The sequence below is a fragment of the Rhinatrema bivittatum genome, chromosome 7 (genome assembly GCF_901001135.1).
Source record: "Rhinatrema bivittatum chromosome 7, aRhiBiv1.1, whole genome shotgun sequence".
NCBI lineage: Eukaryota > Metazoa > Chordata > Amphibia > Gymnophiona > Rhinatrematidae > Rhinatrema > Rhinatrema bivittatum.
This window is the reverse complement of record NC_042621.1, coordinates 256691007-256710807: the sequence shown is the minus strand read 5'-3', so window position 1 is coordinate 256710807 and position 19801 is coordinate 256691007. Positions and strand designations below refer to the sequence as shown.

General features: G+C 41.1%; 1 protein-coding gene across 1 annotated transcript in view; it reads right to left on the bottom strand.

Moving 5' to 3' along the window:
• GOT1 (glutamic-oxaloacetic transaminase 1) overlaps positions 1 to 19801 on the bottom strand; it is a 118525-nt gene that overhangs the window by 47633 nt on the left and 51091 nt on the right. Inside the window, exon 4 of the mRNA XM_029610100.1 lies at positions 17513 to 17625. Coding sequence (XP_029465960.1) covers positions 17513 to 17625 — 113 coding nt within the window. The remainder of the gene's footprint in view (positions 1 to 17512; positions 17626 to 19801) is intronic.

Genomic DNA, 19801 nt, shown 5'->3' with positions numbered 1-19801 from the left:
AAATTTATTAGAAATTACCATGGACACTGAGATAATGTTAAGGAAACCTTTATTAATATCCTTTGCCTTTCATTCTGATCGTAACTACATATTAAAACTATTTTTTAGAAATAGGCAAAGGAAAGTATATGGATATCCACTCTGGATATATCCAGATGTGGTTAAAACGACTCAAACTCGACGAAGAGATTTTCTTAATATGCGTCCGTCAGTCCTTCAGTTGGGTGCCACTTTCACCCTAAAATATCCTTGTAAATGTTGTGTGAAGCTCTCTGGTGTAAATCATAATTTCTTTGAACCCGCACATCTTAGGGCTTTTATTGTGGCAAGATCCCAAGAGATATCCCCTCAAAACTCGGCGTGTTAGTGAAATTATGAAATGGCTTCACTTGGTTGACCATAATTTAATCTATTAGGTTTTTCTTTTCCTTAAATATATGCGCTTTAAAGTTCCGCCTCCACACTATTCTTATAATTTAGATGTTTGCATAATTATTGAATGATTCTTAGTCTTTTTCTTTTTTCCTGTATCTTCTATGTATTCTTTGGATGATTGCAAACATCAATTTTGCTGTACAAGAGTAATTCTTGGGTATAATTTCAAAAAATTTTGAAAATAAAGAAATAAAAAAAAAATAGATTTCAAGCTACTATTCCTTATTGATTAATAGCAGTTTATGGATTTTTCATCTAGGAACTTATCCAAACCTTTTTTAAACCCTGTTACACTAACTGCTGTAACCACATCCTCTGGCAATGAATTCCAGAGTTAAACTATGTCCTGATGCCCAAATTTTATAAGCCCAGCACCCGTAAAATCTGGAGGATACACATGTGACTGGGCCCTGCGTGCACTGAGCATATTTTAGAAAGGGCCTGGCCACGCGCATATCTCCCAGTACATGCAGAAGTGCTGAGCTATGCAAAAAGGGCGGGCCAGGGACCGGCCGGGAACTGGGAACAGCCGATCACGTATGTTTCTAAAATTCCCCCCCCACACACATGCGTGACTGGTCACCCGCCCATACATGCGCACGGATATTCAAATCCAGTACGCATGTGCACGAGGAAATCGTATTTTATAACATACGCGCAATGATGTGCACATACTATAAAATTAGCCAGTCCATGTGCGTACACCACGGGTTTCAAAATCGACCCCTGTGTGAAAAAGAATTTTCTTTATTTTAAATGAGCTACTAGTCCTTCTATTATCTGAGAGAGTAAATAATCGATTTACATTAACCTGTTCAAGTCCTTTCATGATTTTGTAGACCTCTATCATATTGCCCTTCAGTCGTCTCTTCTCCAAACTGAACAGGCCTAACCTCTTTAGCCTTTCCTCTTAGGGGAGGCGTTTCATGCCCCTTATTTTGGTCACCCTTCTCCGCACTTTCTCCAGTGCAACTATATCTTTTTAGAGATATGTAGACCAGAATTGCACATGGTATTCAAGGTGCAGCCTTACCATGGAGCAATATAGAAGCATTATGACATCCATCGTTTATTTGCCATTCCCTTCCTAATAATTCCTAACATTCTATTTGCTTTTTTGACCACCACAGCACACTGAGCCAATGATTTCAATGTATTACCCACGATGACTCCTAGATCTCTTTCCTGGGTGTTAACTTCTAAGATAGAACCTAACCATTGTGTAACTGCAGCAAAGGTTATTTTTCCCTATATGCATCACTTTGCACTTGTCCAAATTAAATTTCATCTGCCATTTGGAAGCCCAATCTTCCAGTTTCACAAGGTCCTCCTGCAATTTATAACAATCCGCTTGAGATTTAACTACTCTGCATAATTTTGTGTCATCCGCAAATTTGATCACCTCACTCATCATACTCCTTTCTAGATCCCTGAGGCACTCCACTGTTTACCTTTTTCCACAGTGAAAACAGACCATTTAATCCTACTATCTGTTTCCTGTCTTTCACCCAGTTTGCAATCCACAAAAGGACATAGTCTCCTATCTCATGACTTTTTAGTTTTCTTAGAAGCCTCTCTTGAGGGACTTTGTTGGACGCCTTCTGAAAATCCAAATACACTACATCTACCGATTCACCTTTGTCCACATGTTTATTCACCCCTTCAAAAAAATGTAGGAAATCTGTGAGGGAAGACTTCCCTTGGGTAATTCTATGCTGGCTGTGTCCCATTAAGCCATGTTTATCTAAATGTTTGGAATTTTATTCTTTATAACAGTTTCCACAATTTTTCCCAGCACTGAAGTCAGGCTCACCGGTCTATAGTTTTACGGATCACCCCTGGATCCCTTTTTAAATATTGGGGTTACATTAGTTATCTTCCAGACTTCAGGTATAACGGATGATTTTAATGATGGGTTACAAATACGATTGTAATAAGTCTCAAATTTCATTTTTGAGGTCTTTCAGAACCCTGGCTTGTATACCATCCAGTTCAGGTGATTTACTACTCTTCAATTTGTCAATCTGGCCTACCACATCTTCCAGGTTCACCGTGATTTGGTTCAGTTCATCTGAATAATCACCCTGAAAACTGTCTCCATAACGGGTATCTCCCCAACATCCTCTTCAGTAAACACCGAAGCAAATAATTTGTTTAGTCTTCCCGCGATAGCTTTATTTTCCCTAAGTGCCCCTTTAACCCCTTGATCATGGAATGATCCAACCGACTCCCTTGCAGGCTTTCTGCTTCGGATATATTTTAAAAAGTTTTTAATATGAGTTTTGCTTCTATGGCCAACTTCTTTCAAATTCTCTCTTACCCTTTTTTATCAATGTCTTACATTTAACTTGCCAATGCTTATGCTTTACCCTATTTTCTTCTAATGGATCCTTCTTCCAATTTTTAAATGAAGATCTTTTGGCTAAAAGTCTCTTTCACCTCACTTTTTAGCCATGCCGGCAATCGTTTGACCTTCTTTCCACCTTTCTTAATGCGTGGAATATATCTGGACTGCACTTCTAAGATGGTAGTTTTTAACAATGTCCATGCCTGTTACGCAATCTTAACCTTTGTAGCTGCACACTTCTGGGTTTTTTTGTTTTGTTTTTTTAATTATTTTTCTCATTTTATCAAAGTTTGCCTTTTGAAAGTTTAGTATTAGAGCTGTGGATTTACTTACTGTCCCCCTTCCAGTCATTAATTCAAATTTGATCATATTATGATCACAATTGTCAAGTGGCCCCACCACCATTACCTCTCTCACCAAATCCTGTGCTCCACTGAGAATTAGATCTAAAATTGCTCCCTCTCTCTTCAGTTCCTGAACCAATTGCTCCATAAAACGTATTTATTCCATCCAGGAAATTTATCTCTCTAGCAGATCCTGATGTTACCCCAGTATTGACTGGGAAAGTTTATTTGAAATCTCCTATTATTATTGTACTACCAATTTGGTTAGCGTCCCTGATTTCTCTTAGCATTTCACTGTCCGTCTCATCATTTTGGCCAGGTAGACAGTAGTATACTCGTCTCGCTATACTCTTCCCCAACACACAAGGGATTTCTATCAATAAAGATTTGATTATGCATTTAGAGGTAGATTTTAAGAGTCACACTCAGGCGCACATATGCACACACTTGCTGGCATGCGCACATGTATGTGCCGATTTTATCGCATGCACGCATGCGATAAAATCCGCTACCTGCTGTACATGCACGCACGATTTTATATCGACGCGCGCATCTGTGTGCGAATGCCATCTCATGTGTATAAGTGGGGGGGGGGGTGTTTAGTAGATGCGTGCGGCGACACATGAGGGCCTTTTTCCCTGTTCCCTCCCAGTTCTTAAAGGAGGGGACTTCCTAAACCCCCTACCTAACCTGCCTCCCTTTCAGCCTACTAGCCTCGACCCCTAAAACTCCGCTGACTACCCTAAATTTTTTTTATTTTATAGCTTACCCGCAATTCATAGCAGCAGTAACTTACACGGTCGTCACAACCCGGCACACGCTTGTGCGTAACTCAAATTTAATGGCACTGTCCTGGCCTGCATATGCCTCGCACAAGTCCAGACCCCGCCCCCGGCCCATCCCTTTTTGCGAAATCCTTTCTAATGTGTGGACTGGGAGATATGCACGTGGCTGCGTGTCTCTTAAAATCCGCATGGCCCAGTCATGCACGTTTTTCTTGATTTGCTGCACGTAGGGCTTTTAAAATTTGTCTTTTGGTCTCTTACAGTATCTTTATCCTGTTGGACTCTATGCCATGCCGGACATAAAGCACCACCCTGCCACCAAATTGCTCCTCTCCATCATTACGATATAATTTGTACCCTGGTACAGCACTATCCCATTGGTTATCCTCTTTCTACCAAGTCTCTGAGATGCCAATTAAGTCTATGTCATCATTCACTGCTATACACTCTAACTCTCCCATCTTACTTCTTAGACGTCTGGCATTAGATTACAAACATTTCAAAGTGTGTTTTTTGTTTGTATTAACATTCTGCTTTCAAGTTGAAGGGATAATTATAGGCACATGGACTACTTTTCTTATTATTGGAATCTCTGTTGGGATGCCCTAACTCAATGCTTCATTATTTTTATTTATTTAAAAAATTTTTATATACCGACATTCATCCAGGATATCACATCGGTTTACAGTGTAACACAAACAAACGCCGGGCATGGCGCTTTACATTGAACAAATAAAACAAGTTAACAAATGAATAAATGAGGGTGTGAATAACAAGGGGAAATTTGCATTAAATAATCATCGAGGTTTGTAAATATATACATATGTACAAAAGGAAGACACTAAGAGATAAGCAATTTAGGAGTGCTAGGAGGAGAGGGGGGAGTATCCTTCGAAGATACCTCCCTCTGAATCATGCACTTGAGCGATTGTCGGCTTTTCCCTTTGATTTAGTTTAAAAGCTGTTCTATCTCCATTTTAAAGTTTAGCGCCAGGAGCCTTGTTCCACCCTGGTTTAGATAAGAACATAAGAAATTACCATACTGGGTCAGACCAAGGGTCCATCCATACTGGGTCAGACCAAGGGTCCATCCATGGCTGTTCTGCCGAGCCTTCCCCGACACCAACCCAACAGTCTGATTTCAATCTGTTCTAGCAATTGTACATATAAACAAATTACTACTATAAGAACATTTATAAGTTATTATGAATACTGTTCCTTGCTCCCTCATATACTCCATTGTAAATTATACCCTCTTTTCGTGCCCTCTCTTATTTCTTACTCCAAGTTAACATATCCTTGTTATAATGTAACTTTATTCTCCTTTCAAATTGTATCTGGTTAATGGTGGTTTATAGTTACTGCTTGTTCGATGTAAACCGAGTTGATTTGATTTGTATCAAGAAAGTCGGTATATAAAAACCCTAAATAAAATAAAATAAATAAATCAAGCCCAGCATCCTATATCCAACAGAGGTCAAACCAGGCCACAAGAACCTGGCAATTACCCAAACACTAAGATCCCATGCTACTGATGCAAGTAATAGCAGTGGCTATTCCCTAAGTAAACTTGATTAATAGCAGTTAATGGACTTCTCCTCCAAGAACTTATCCAAACCTTTTTTGAACCCAGCTACACTAACTGCACTAACCACATCCTCTGGCAACAAATTCCAGAGCTTTATTGTGCGTTGAGTGAAAAAGAATTTTCTCCGATTAGCCTTAAATATGCTACTTGCTAACTTCATGGAATGCCCCCCTAGTCCTTCTATTATTCGAAAGTATAAATAACCAATTCACATCTACTCGTTCAAGACCTCTCATCATCTTAAAAACCTCTATCATATCCCCCCTCAGCCGTCTCTTCTCCAAGCTGAACAGCCCTAACCTCTTCAGCCTTTCCTCATAGGGGAGCTGTTCCATCCCCTTTATCATTTTGGTTGCCCTTCTCTGTACCTTCTCCATTGCAACTATATCTTTTTTGAGATGCGGCAACCAGAATTGTACACAGTATTCAAGGTGCGGTCTCACCATGGAGCGATAGAGGCATTATGACATTTTCCGTTTTATTAACCATTCCCTTCCTAATAATTCCTAACATTCTGTTTGCTTTTTTGACTGCTGCAGCACACTGAGCTGACGATTTTAAAGTATTATCCACTATGATGCCTAGATCTTTTTCCTGGGTGGTAGTTCCTAATATGGAACCTAACATCGTGTAACTACAGCAAGGGTTATTTTTCCCTATATGCAACACCTTGCACTTGTCCACATTAAATTCCATCTGCCATTTGGATGCCCAATCTTCCAGTCTTGCAAGGTCCTCCTGTAATGTCTCACAATCTGCTTGTGATTTAACTTCTCTGAATAATTTTGTATCTTCCGCAAATCTGATAACCTCACTCGTCGTATTCCTTTCCAGATCATTTATATATATATTGAACAGCACCGGTCCAAGTACAGATCCCTGAGGCACTCCACTGTGAAAATTAACCATTTAATCCTACTCTCTGTTTCCTGTCTTTTAACAAGTTTGTAATCCACAAAAAGACATTGCCTCCTATCCCATGACTTTTTAGTTTTCTTAGAAGCCTCTCAAGAGGGACTTTGTCAAACGCCTTCTGAAAATCCAAATACACTACATCTACTGGTTCTCTTTTATCCACATGTTTATTAACCCCTTCAAAAAAATGAAGCAGATTTGTTAGGCAAGACTTCCCTTGGGTAAATCCATGTTGACTGTTCCATTAAACCATGTCTTTCTGTATGCTCTACGATTTTGATCTTGAGAATAGTTTCCACTATTTTTCCTGGCACTGAAGTCAGGCTCACTGGGCTATAGTTACCCGGATTGCCCCTGGTGCCTTTTTTAAATATTGGGGTTACATTGGCCACCCTCCAGCCTTCAGGTACAAAGGATGATTTTAACGATAAGTTACAAATTTTAACTAATAGATCAGAAATTTCATTTTTGAGTTCCTTCAGTACCCTAGGATGCATACCATCCGGTCCAGGTGATTTGCCACTCTTTAGTTTGTCAATCTGGCCTACTACATCTTCCAGGTTCACAGTGATTTTGTTCAGTTCGTCTGACTCATCACCCCTGAAAACCATCTCAGTAACTGTTATCTCCCCAAAATCCTCATTAGTAAACATGGAAGCAAAGAATTCATTTAGTCTTTCTGCAATGGCCTTATCTTCCCTAAGAGCCTCTTTAACCCCTCGGTCATCTAGTGGTCCAACTGACTCCCTCACAGGTTTCTTGCTTCGGATATATTTTTTAAAGTTTTTATTATGAGTTTTTGCCTCTATGGCCAACTTCATTTCAAATTCTCTCTTCGCCTGTCTTATCAATGTTTTACACTTAACCTGGCAATGCTTATGTTTTATCCTATTTTCTTCAGATGGATCCTTCTTCCAATTTTTGAAGGATTTTTTTTGGCTAAAATAGCCTCTTTCACCTCACCTTTGAACCATGACGGTAATTGTTTTGCCTTCCTTCCACCTTTCTTAATGTGTGGAATACATATGGACTGCACCTCTAGGATTGTATTTTCAAACAAATGTCCATGCCTGTTGAACACTTAACCTTTGCAGCTGCACCTTTTAGTTTTTTCCTAACTATTTTCCTCATTTTATCAAAGTTTCCCTTTTGAAAGTTTAGTGGTAGAGCTGCAGGTTTACTTATTGTCCCCCTTCCAGTTATTAGTCTAAATTTGATCATGTTATGATCACTGTTGCCAAGTGGCCCCACCACCGTTACCTCTCTCACCAAATCCTGCGTTCCACTAAGAATTAAATCTAAAATAGCTCCCTCTCTTGTTGGTTCCTCAACCAATTGCTCCATGAAGCAGTCATTTATTACATCCAGGAATTTTGTCTCTGGCAAGTCCTGATGTTACATTTACCCAGTCAATATTGGGGTAATTGAAATCTCCCATTATTATTACACTGCCAAATTGGTTAGCTTACCTGATTTCTCTTAGCATTTCATCATCTGTCCGAACATTTTGTCCAGGTGGATGGTAGTATACTCCTATCACTATACCCTTACCGAACACACATGGAATTTCTACCCATATAGATTCAACTGAGCATTTAGTCTCTTGTATGATCTTTATCCTGTTGGACTCTATACCCTCCCGGACATAAAGTGCCACACCCCCACCAAGTTGATCCTCCCTATCATTGCAATATAATTTGTACCCTGATATAGAACTGTCCCATTGGTTATCCTCCTTCCACTAAGTCTCTGTGATGCCAATTATGTCAATCTCATCATTTGCTGCTATACACTCTACTCTCCTATCTTACTTCTTAGACTTCTGGCATTGGCAAACAGACATTTCAAAGTGTGTTTTTTGTTTGTATTAACAACCTGCTTTTCAGTTGTTAGGGATAATTCGGAAATCATTAGCTTCGGTCGTTTACATATAGACACATGGACTATGTTTGCTTTTAATGGAACCTCTCTGTTGGGATGCCCTAACTCTCCTGTTTCATTAGTATCCTTCAAGGATACATTTCTCCGAACCATGCACTGCTGAGTGACTGTCGGCTTTCCCCCTTGTTCTAGTTTAAAAGCTGTTCTCTCTCTTGTTTGAAAGTTAGTGCCAGCAGCTTGGTTTCACTCTGGTTAAGGTGGAGCCCATCCTTTCGGAAAAGTATCCCCTTTCCCCAAAAGTTTCCCCAGTTTCTTACAAAGCTGAATCCCTTTTCCCTGCACCATCGTCTCATCCACGCATTGAAACTCTGGAGCTCTGCCTGCCTCTGGGGACCTGCACGTGGAACAGGAAGCATTACAGAGAATGCCACCCTGGAGGTTCTGGATTTCAGCTTCCTACCTAAAATCTTAAATTTGGCTTCCTGAATCTCTCTTCCACATTTTCCTATGTCGTTGGTGCCCACATGTACCACGACAGCCGGCTCCTCCCCAGCATAGTCTAAAATACTACATAGTTGACACGTGAGATCCGTCACCTTCGCACCAAGTAGGCATGTTACCAGGCGATCCTCACACCCACCAGCCACCCAGCTGACTACATTGCTAATAATCAACTCAACTATGATGGCCAACCTAACCCTTCCCTCCTGGGCAGTAGCCCTGGGACATACATCCTCAGTGTGAGAGAATAATGTATCACCTGGAGAGCAGGTCCTTGCTACAGAATCATTTCCTGCTGCACCAGGTTGATGTTCTCTGATCAGGAGACCCTCCTTCTCCAAGACAGCACCACGGCTAAATTTGGGACTTGGCTACTATGTCCCTCAAGGTCTCTTCTATATACCTCTGTCTGCCTCAGCTCCTCCAGGTCTACTACTCTAGCTTCCAGAGATCAGACTCATTCTCTGAGATTCAGGAGCTCTTTGCACCAGGTGCACACAGACAACCTCTCACCAGCAGGTAAAAAATCATACATGTGACACTCAATAAAAAGACTGGAAGGCCCCACTCTTGCTGCTGGACTGCTGCCTTTATCTTAATTTTGTTCATTTCCTAGTTAAGTTTAGGTTGCTATTGGAGTAGGAATGCATACAATTAGGGTCCTTTAAATGTATTAGATAATTCATTAATTATCTGGTAGTGACCTACTCTTGATAAGGCATGGGGTGTTTCTGAATTTAAATTAAAAGCTGATTTTTTTTTTTTTTTTTTTTTTTTTTAGTTTAAAAGTGTCACCTACCTATAAATCAAAGGATGAGCTAGGGGTGGCTGGGGGGGAAGCAAAATATACAAACTCCTTGTTTTTGCCTGCCCTCTGACTAGCTATTTAATACAGACAAAACACTCTAAAGAATATACTCCAATAGTTTACTTCTCCTCAAACCTTTTAAGTTCTAAAATTTCCCCAAGCAGTACTTACTGATTCTCTCTTCCCATTGCTCCCACCGGATTGTGTTCTTTTCCCACACAGCTACAATAGAATAGCTCCAGGAAATAATGATTCCCATGTAGACTGTAAAGGGCAGCCTCCTTCCAGGATAAATACTACAGTACCACAACATGTTCTAGCTGGTGTGACCCCCTGCTATAAGAAATATTCAAGCACATTCCCAACACAATGCATCCTAACTCCAACTGATAGGAAAACAGAGCCTGCTTGGTACCAGGCCAACCATAAGCTTAGAGCATCCTTTCCATACCTAAGACTGCGGTGCACAAAATACTAATCACATGCTGCTCTAGCCCATCTCAGTTCACATAAAAGCCCCTGTTAAACTACCCGAAGATGCCAAATGTGCTGTGGTGCATAGAATTTCCATTTCCAAAAAGAACAGCACACATATCAGTGGATTTTCTATATCTGTTTCAGCTACTGAGTTTCTCATTTTTATGAACATCAATTTGTTATAAAAGGTTAACAAATAGAAACAAAACCTATATAAAGGTGATGATACTTGATACTTTTTTTTGGACTAACATTATTCATTTTTTGACTCACTTTTAGGAGCTAATACTCCCTTCCTCAGGTCAGAATAGCATGAGCAAAAAATTGTTACCAGAAAAAAATAATGCCTTTTATGATTCAGTTATAAGTATAGTGTAAACTTGGTGTGGGGTTGGGGGATTGTTGTAATACACAGTAGGAGGTACAAACAGCAAAGTTGACATCACTGAAGATTTTCTACTGTTTGAATCAATGAAAGGTACAAGAGGAGTTGATTTGTACAATGCTCTCCCTCTCTCAATATGGACCTCTATAATTTTATGGCTCATAATGACTTAAGAAACCTAGGTCTTCGTTGAATCCTCTGGAACCATCTACTCATATTAACATCAAAAGTTATGTTCCTAGATTGTTTTCAATTTTCCTTTAATTATCCTGATCATAAGGTCATTGATGCAGTGGTCCAGTTTCAAAAAAAAAAAAAAAAAAAGTTTCCTATAGAAGTATTGCTTTGATCTTCTCTGTGGAACTTAATCTTCTGTCTGTGTGAATGGACTCTTGTCTTTAATATCTAGTCCATCTCACTTATGTAGTATGCTTCTTCACATTTTCTGCATTGAATAATGTACACTATTTAGAGGAGGAACATAAGCAGGATCCGCTTATGCTGAATATTTTTCCTCATGTGTGATTGTGGTGGCCCTCTCTGTAGAATTCTATGCCTCGGTATCTTAAAATAATTAATGATCCAGCAGCCTTTGGAAAATAATGCAAGGCATGGCTTCTCAATGAATTTAACTGATGATTTTTATTACATTTCTTATGTTTAGCCTGTACTGTGTTTGTGAAGGTCAGGCTTTTATTACTGTTATCAGGCCCAGTGCTACCGGGTGTGCACACCGTGCAATTGCACAGGGTGGCACACACGAGAGACGGCAGAAGAAAAAAGATGGCCCAGGAGGTCCCTGGCAGACCCCATCCTACTGGCGGTGAAAGAAAAAATGGCCCACATAGCTGCCAATGGACCCCATCCCACTGGCAGCCCAGAAGAGGAAGAGGCCCATGAGGTCACCAGAGGACCCCATCCCACCATTGGCTCAGAAGAGGAAAAGTCCCATGAGGCCACCAGTGGACCCCCATCCTACTGGTGGCCCAGAAGAGGAAGAGGGAGCCCATTCTCCTGCTCATTCTTGGGGGCCCACGTGCACCAGTGGCGTAGCCAGAATTGATTTTTTGGGTGGGCACAAGGTTAATATGGGTGGGCTGTAGGCATGCAGGTCTACTAGTTGTTTTTTTTACTGATAAATAATACCATATACTGCACTCTAGAATGGCTTTCTAAGTAATTTGCAACAGCCATTATGCATCACGTATGAAACTTTAAAATAATTTACTTCAATTATTTCTAGCACTTACCAGCATTAAAAATTCCTTATTAATCAGAATTTATTTTATATTTATTGCAGTTTATAAATGCACAAGTATAGAAAACAATCAGATCCAATCATGTAATAAAACAAAAATTAATGTATTCTTTCATGAACCATCTTTGCAGAAAACCGGAAATCTAAAATATAATCAATCATCAGAACAGGTGCAGCACAGAGCTAGGGCAATTCACATTACAACTAACATGAAAAAAAAATTCAAATTCTGGTGTCACCTCAGCAAAAAATAACCCTCCACTGCTATTTTGTGAAGTAACACAAACTCTTGTAAAGAAAGAGGCATCTAGAACCTTGCCATACAGTCATAGCACTGACTCTCAGGATTCAAACAGCAACCTTATGAAAAAGCAGCAATGCAAATACTACACTAGGCCCTAGAACATTAATACATCACCTATGGGAATAACAGAACAAGCTGGACTACTACTACAGAGAAACTACACACTAGCAGAAATACTGCATTTCTGTCACACACAGGCAAAACTGAGACCGACCCTTACCTAATATAGAAATAAGAGATTATAAATTAGAAACAGAAACATGCAGATAAAACCAAAACAGAAAGCCTGAGAAACTAAAATTTCTGAGCAGTGGAATACTTAAGAGCAAAATACAAAAATATAAGAAATACACATTCCCAAAGATGACATATTTAAATTGCTCGTAATAAGGCTAAAATACAACAGATTATAAACAAAACAAATCACAGTGAATTACGTTTTTTTGTATCATTAAGTAGACCTCATACATAGGCGTAGATGTGAATGCTATTCAGCATAACGTTTTATACCAGTAGTATAATCATGGGTCAGAAATGAATTTTATATGCTTAGTGAGTCCAAAGTGAAAAGAATTCAAAGTTGATGTAGCATGATATTTCTCATTGTATTCATTGTTGCAGAATTGCTTAATGCATCATAGTAATGACAACATTAAATTTCTTAAGATAATGTAGGAATGTGAGGAAACGCATTAATTCCATGTTGGTGAAAATGCCACGAAAATCATCTCACATACATTCGGCTCCTTGATGAAGGCAGACGCCGAAACACTGTCCATGTCGGGCTAGTACACCTTGAGCCTTGTAACATCTTTAACTCTCAGGCGTTTCTTTACATGCAAAAAAAATCTAAGTAGCTATATTATCTTAAGAAATTGAATGTTGTCAATACTATGATGAGTTAAGAAATTCTGTAACAATGAATACAATGGGAAATGTCATGCTACATCAACTTTGAATTCTTTTCACTTTGGACTCACTAAGCATATAAAATTCTTTTCTGACCCATGATTATACTACTGGTGTAAAACGTTATGCAGAATAGCATTCACATCTACGCCTAAGTATGAGGTCTACTTAATGATACAAACATAGTTCATGGTGATTTGTGGTACTTTAGCCTTATTATTATTATGATTTTATACACGGCTCCTACCTGTCCATAAATTGAGAGAGCGGTTGTGTTGCTTATATTTAAATTGCTAACATCTCAAAATTTTTTTTTTTTTTTACCTTTGTTGTCTGATCTTTGTATTTTTCTAATCAGTTGGTCCTGATCTCTTTTTCCCATTTTTTCCTTTGTCACTCATTTCCTAATTCCTTTTCAGTGTCTTTCTTCTAATACTGTCTTCTTCCCTTCCACACACACACACACACACACACACATACACGCTTTCTCTCACAGATTCCCCCCTCACACTCTCACTCTCATATGCTCTCCCCCCACACACACAAGCTCACATTCTCTGCAAACACACATACAAGCTCTCACTTTCTCACCCCTCCCCAGGCTTATATTCTTATGCACACACAGACGCACATCCAGACACCCATTCTCACCCACACATAAACCCAGACTCCCATTCTCACCCACACACCCATGCTCCCAGTCTCACCCACACATACACATATTCAAGCTCCCAGTCTCACCCACTCATACACACATTCAAGCACCCATTCTTACCCACATATTCAAGCTTCCATTCTCACCCACCCACACAAACCCAGACTCCCATTCTCACCCATATATACACCCACATTCAAGCTCCCATTCTCACCCACACACAAACCCAGGCTCCCATTCTCACCCACACATACACACATTCAAGCTCCCATTCACCCACATATTCAAGCTTCCATTCTCACCCACACATACACACATTCAAGCTCCCATTCACCCACATATTCAAGCTTCCATTCTCACCCACACACACACCCAGACTCCCATTCTCATCCACACATACACATTCAAGCATGTGCACAGCTTCCACTTCCTCCCCCAAAGCAGGAAGATCAGTTGGCCTCTCCTGCTGCCACCAGCCTCCTGCTATCTTCGGGGTCGGGCCGTATGGCCCGCCGATCTTCCTGCTTGGAGGGAGAGGGAGGGGGAGGAAGCGGAAGTTGTGCGCTGCGCTTCCACTCCCCCCCCCCCCAAACAGGACGTTCGGCAGGCCAAATGGCCTGAAGATAGCAGGAGTCCGGTGGCAGCAGGAGAGGCCAACAGATCTTCCTGCTTTGGGGGGAGGAAGCGGAAGCTGTGCGCAGCGTTTCCGCTCCCCCCCCCCAAACAGGAAGATCGGTTGGCCATACGGCCGCAGCAGCGCTTCCTCATGTGTGCAGTGATGGCGCACGAGGCGTGGGTTCTCTTGTTCGCTGTCACGGGGATGGGATCCCGTGACAGCCTTGCAGTTCCGGTGCCAGTTGGGTGGGCCTGGGTCTAAGTTGGGTGGGCAGCTGCCCACCCACGCCCACCCGTGGCTACGCCACAGGCGTGCACTATTCAAAACACATGCAGTTAGCCCATGCTCTATGCTGATCTCGCAATTAACGAGTTCGGCATAAAGGAAGTGCTAGCCCTGCCAGATTTGACTAGCGCAGGGGCCAGCACAGAAGGAAGAGCAGCAGAATGGCTCCTGATGGTATGTTTGTGTATGAGTCGATGCACCTGACTGGGGTGTAGCTGTGAATGGGATCCAGAGAAGGGTGTGTGAGTGAGAATGGGAGCCTGCCTGGTGTGTGTGTGCCTGAAGAAAGTTTGTTCTGCCTCACTAATCCATGCCATACTCAGGATGACTGAAAATTAAGTTTTCAGGTATGGAGAGCAGTGAATTTTCCATCCTTATTAGTTTTCTTTATTGGGTGTGTGTTTGCCATTTTTAAATATTTTATTGTTTGGAAAAATTTTAAATTTTTTTTTTTTTTTTTTTTTTTTACAGCATATACCTCCTCCATAGCAGAAGTAAACTTACATGGCTGTGGACCAGGGCGTAAGTATTTATGTGCACATCTCTTGGCCATGCCCCAAAACACCCATAACATACCCCTTTTTGAAATGAAGTGACATGCGCGAGCATCTGGGGGCCTTTAAAAATTTGGTGGGCGCATGTGAGCCTGACTTGTGTGCGCATCTCCCGATTTTGGCACATGCCGGGCTTTTAAAATTCACCTTTATGTTATTTGAGACCCTTCCTATTTCAGTATCTAATTTAACTTTCAGAAGGCTTCAGAATAATGTGTTTAGATATATCTGGAAATGGAGGCCTCTCAGAGTATCTAGGAAAGTTTTATAACTTGGAGGTTCTGAATTTTAGAAATTTGTATTTTGCAGTGCAATTGAGGGCAGTAATAGAATGACAGCAAGCATCGTCTATGAAGCAATGGGTTTAACTGCAGCAGCCAAAGATTTTCATAAGATTTATTAGTTGGCTTCCTTGGAAGATAAGAAAATCAGGAATATATTCCTCGCTATATGTTAGGCATACAATGAACATTTGGAATCCATGGAGTGCAAGCTATAGTATTTAAAAGATGGGAGGGCATTGGGTTAAAATGTCTGGGTCAGTTCTATGAAAATTTACAAATAATAACTTCTGAAGATTTGGAAATCTGATATCATCTCCCTGAAACTAATATTTTTAGTTTTATCCAAATGCAACATTTTCTAAATCAAGGGAATGTGAAGCTGAGAGTACAAAGGGTAGCTACACCCTTTGTGGCCAATGCAATAATGTTGCATAGAAAGTGGGCGCTGAACAGTCAGCGCCCACTCTCTTAACGCACCCCAGGTGCTCCCAAGGGGGGCGCCATGCAATATTTAAATTAGGGGGTCGCGTTAGCAAGGAGGCACAAGGTTTGCTTGCGCGACCCTAGTGCATCCTTGCTAACGCGAATCCAAATCGGTTTTCGTGACAAACTCAGCGTCTGTTTTCCTTACCGGCGAACGTTAATCGGCATTGATTTACCTTATCAGCGGATGGCCGTCACGAAAACAGACGCCGGGTTTATCGGCTTCGATTTTTGTGGCTGTCCGCCAGTAAGGAAAACCAACGCCGATAAACTCGGCGTCTGTTTTCATGATGGTCCAAGTATCAATTTTTATTTTTTTTATTTTTTTTTATCCTACTTAATATCACAATGATATTAAGTAGGAGGCAGTACAGAAAAGCAGTTTTATCTGCTTTTCTGTACTTTTTTTTAATGCACACAGCTATTAACGCCTGCTCCAGATAGGCGTTAATAGTAGACAGTTAAATGTGCGTCCAAGACGCGCATTTTTTTTCTTTTTGCATTGGGAGTGAATGCCTAATAGCCTCATTCACATGCATTTGCATGTGGTGAGTGCTATTAGACTCACTCCATGTTGGACGCACGTTGAATATGCGCTAATCCCCTTATTGCATTAGGGGATTGATTAGTGCCTATTCTAACAGTGTCCGACTGCAGGTTAACAATGCGCTTGGCTGAGCACACCGTATTGCATCAGCCTCTTTGACATTCTCCGTAAAGAAAGGAAGTTTAAGGGGCTAATTTTCAAAAGATACACAGCATTTATAATCTGCCTATCAATAATTCCTAGGTGAAGAATATATATATATATATACATACATACATACATACACACATATATAAACAAACATCATTAAAGACGCAGGCAAATGTTAGCATTGAAAAGGAATCTTGTAGGTGAATTTACGGAGGAGATTTAGGATGACATTCTGAAAAAGTCTGATTAAGTCTTCTATTTCGGCCACTTTAATGGAGAATGGCTATAAAATTTAGTATAGATCGTACTTTACCCCCTATAGATTGAACAAAATATTTCCTGGAGTAGGGGGTTAAGTATTGGCGTCATTGAGCACAGGTGGGCATGTTCAAAACTTAAAGCATACTGGAAGTTGATACAACATTTTATCCAGAAGATCACAGGCATGGAAATTCCCTGGGACCCAAACATTTATTCTGAGTGCTCCAATAGATGATATTTCTTCAAAGTTCTTTAAGCTGCTTTCTCAAAGTTTCATTACAGCGAGATTTTAAAGAATGGCTAGTTGGAAGAAAGTACAGCTCACTGGTTTTGATGTTTATTACATGCTTCTGAGGGTATATTTAATGGAAAAACTGACAGCTATGAATAGAGATAAGCTTGGTGGGTTTAATAGTATATGGTTTCCTTTTTATGAGCTGGTATATCACTAAATGGTCTTCCACCTAAAATTGATTTAAAATGGTTCATGTTTTTATATGATATATCCCGTTGAATACACTTTCCAGCTAGTTGTTTTTGTAAAATTTAGATTTTGTGGGAGGGGGAAGGAGGGGGGGGGGGGGGGGGAAGAGGCTCTTACAAATTTAATATTTGTATAATCTGATTATAATAATAAAAATTAAATTAAAAAAAGAATTAGGTACCACAGCCCTGCTCCCTCTGAATGATATATTATTTCCTCTACATTTAGACTTGATTGGCTATTTTCTCTCACCCACCTCCATATCCTGCAGAAATCCCTGCAGATCCAGACCTCTCTTAGCAGCATCCCAGTAACGGTAAATCCGAATGTCTTTATAACCCGCATCAGTAAACACTGCATTATGATTCTCTGGAAGAAAAGGAAAAACAAATCAAAATTCAGGAAAATAAATTGTTCTCCAAATTAGATATAAATATCTTATATGAGCTAACAGAGTTACCACCGGTGCACTTAAAGCTTAACTCTAGGCCAGCTTGGTGGCAACATTTGATGCCATATGGAGGGTCCTTGGTTCATATCCAGGCCTGGGCCTTCCAAATCCTAGGTTGGCTGGGGCTGAGGATGCTGTGGAGGCAGGGTTCACAGCTTGGGGAGGAGAAAGGAAGGGGATGTATGGTCATCATTAAGGATGACATCTGGTGGCCAGATTTAAAGGGGAACACAGTTAAACTATAAACTGGAATAGGTCAGCCATCACGGACTTTGAAAAAATTTAACATTAAATGAAAAACAAGGTGTCATCAAGTCTGTTGGCGCGTCCTGCAAAAACAAAGCAAAGACTGTTGTCATTTTTCTTCCAGGGTTTGCCGAAAGGATCCCTCCTTTTTGGCTACAACCAAATAAATAGAATAGCAGCCCATATTTTCTTGCAAGTTGGGAACAGGACTAACAGCCTCTGTAAGGCAGTCTCCACCACCACCCTCTTCTGCAGGAAGTTGCAGTCAGAGACCATAAAGGCATCCAGAAGAATGTGAAGAAACTCTAGAGCATAGCCTTCTCTTATTTCCAGGACCCTTTGGACCAACATGATCCAGACCCACCTCTGATAAAAGCAAGGTAGACGCCCACCTATCTCCTGCCCCAACAGGTGAATCTGCACACCTTCACTGTGATGAGTGAGGTACTCCGGGCCCAGAGCCCACATTCTTCTGAGGCTTTCTCGGCCAAAAGGACTGAGACCTACCGAAAGGTCAAGACCGCTGACTAGTCATTCCCCTATAGGGGTAAAAACGCTTATAGTCTCTAATGTGGCTCCTTGCCCCAAAAGGACACGATACGTGCTTCTTTTCCTTTGGCAAACGAGGGACCTGGGATTCCCTCTATCTATTAACCATGTTCTCCAACTCTTTGCCAAATAAAATAGAACCCTGGTTTGGCCTCTGTTGGAAACAGGATGCTGGGATTGATGGACCCTTGGTCTAACCTAGCATGGCAATTTCTTATGTTCTTACATTCTTAAATGGTAACCTTGTGAGACTGGACTTAGAAATTGTGTACACCATCCAATTTCACAGCCACAGCTGACGCCTATCCGCTATCACAGAAGCCACCCTTTTTGGCAGCAGTGCAAACAAGGTCACAGTCTGCATCAGCTAAGGCGGCAGCTCCCAATTCCATCACCACAACCTGCTTCATCAGTCTCCTGAGAAAGACTAGCCCAAGCCACCAGGGAGCAATAAGAGGCAATCTGCAAATTCATTGCCATGACTTCAATGGCCTGCTTAAGGAAAGCTTCAATTCTCCCATCCTGAGCATCCTTTAGAGCTGCCCCTCCTTCCACGGAAATGGTGGTCCGCTTGGTCATAGAGCACTCCAGCGCATCCACCTTTGGGAAATGCAACTGTTCCCTTGCTGACGGATCCAAGGGGTACAGACCCACCAAAGTGAATCCCCCTCTAAAATTTGCTTCTGGAGCGCTTGAATAGCATCTAGGTGGGGAAAGAAATATGATGCTTTGTGTATGGTGACCAATATGAGGGTCCTTCTTTTGCGCACCCGCAGAGTCACTCCCAGCCACACCAATTATCTTCGGAGTCTAAGATAACAGACTTGGCAACTCATCTCTATGAAAGAAATGGAGCAGAGATCTATGTGGCTCTAAATCCAGGGTATTTTCCCTCTCTTTATTTAGATTTTTATATTCTGCTTTTTGCACTTTTTTTTTTTTTTTTTAAGGACTTCAAATCGTCATTCATCCTTAGCCACATCTTCCTGAACATCCTCAAGGGCCACTGCACCACGGCACTTGCACGTGGTTGCAGACAACTGGGAACCCTGAGAACGCAACCCCCGATTTCAAAAGTATTGCTATCTCTGTTGGGTGCCCCTGTAGAAAAGTCTGTAGTCCTGGAAAAATTCCACCCAGGAAAAGGAGGATGGGTCCATACTAGGCCCCATAGGCCCCAATATTATGTCCTCTGACCGAACATCCCCTGAAGACATCTCTGTCATGGGGTCATCTGAAGAAGAGAACTCCTTTATTGTGTCACCTTCAGCTCCAATCCCCCCAGTCTAAAGGGATGGA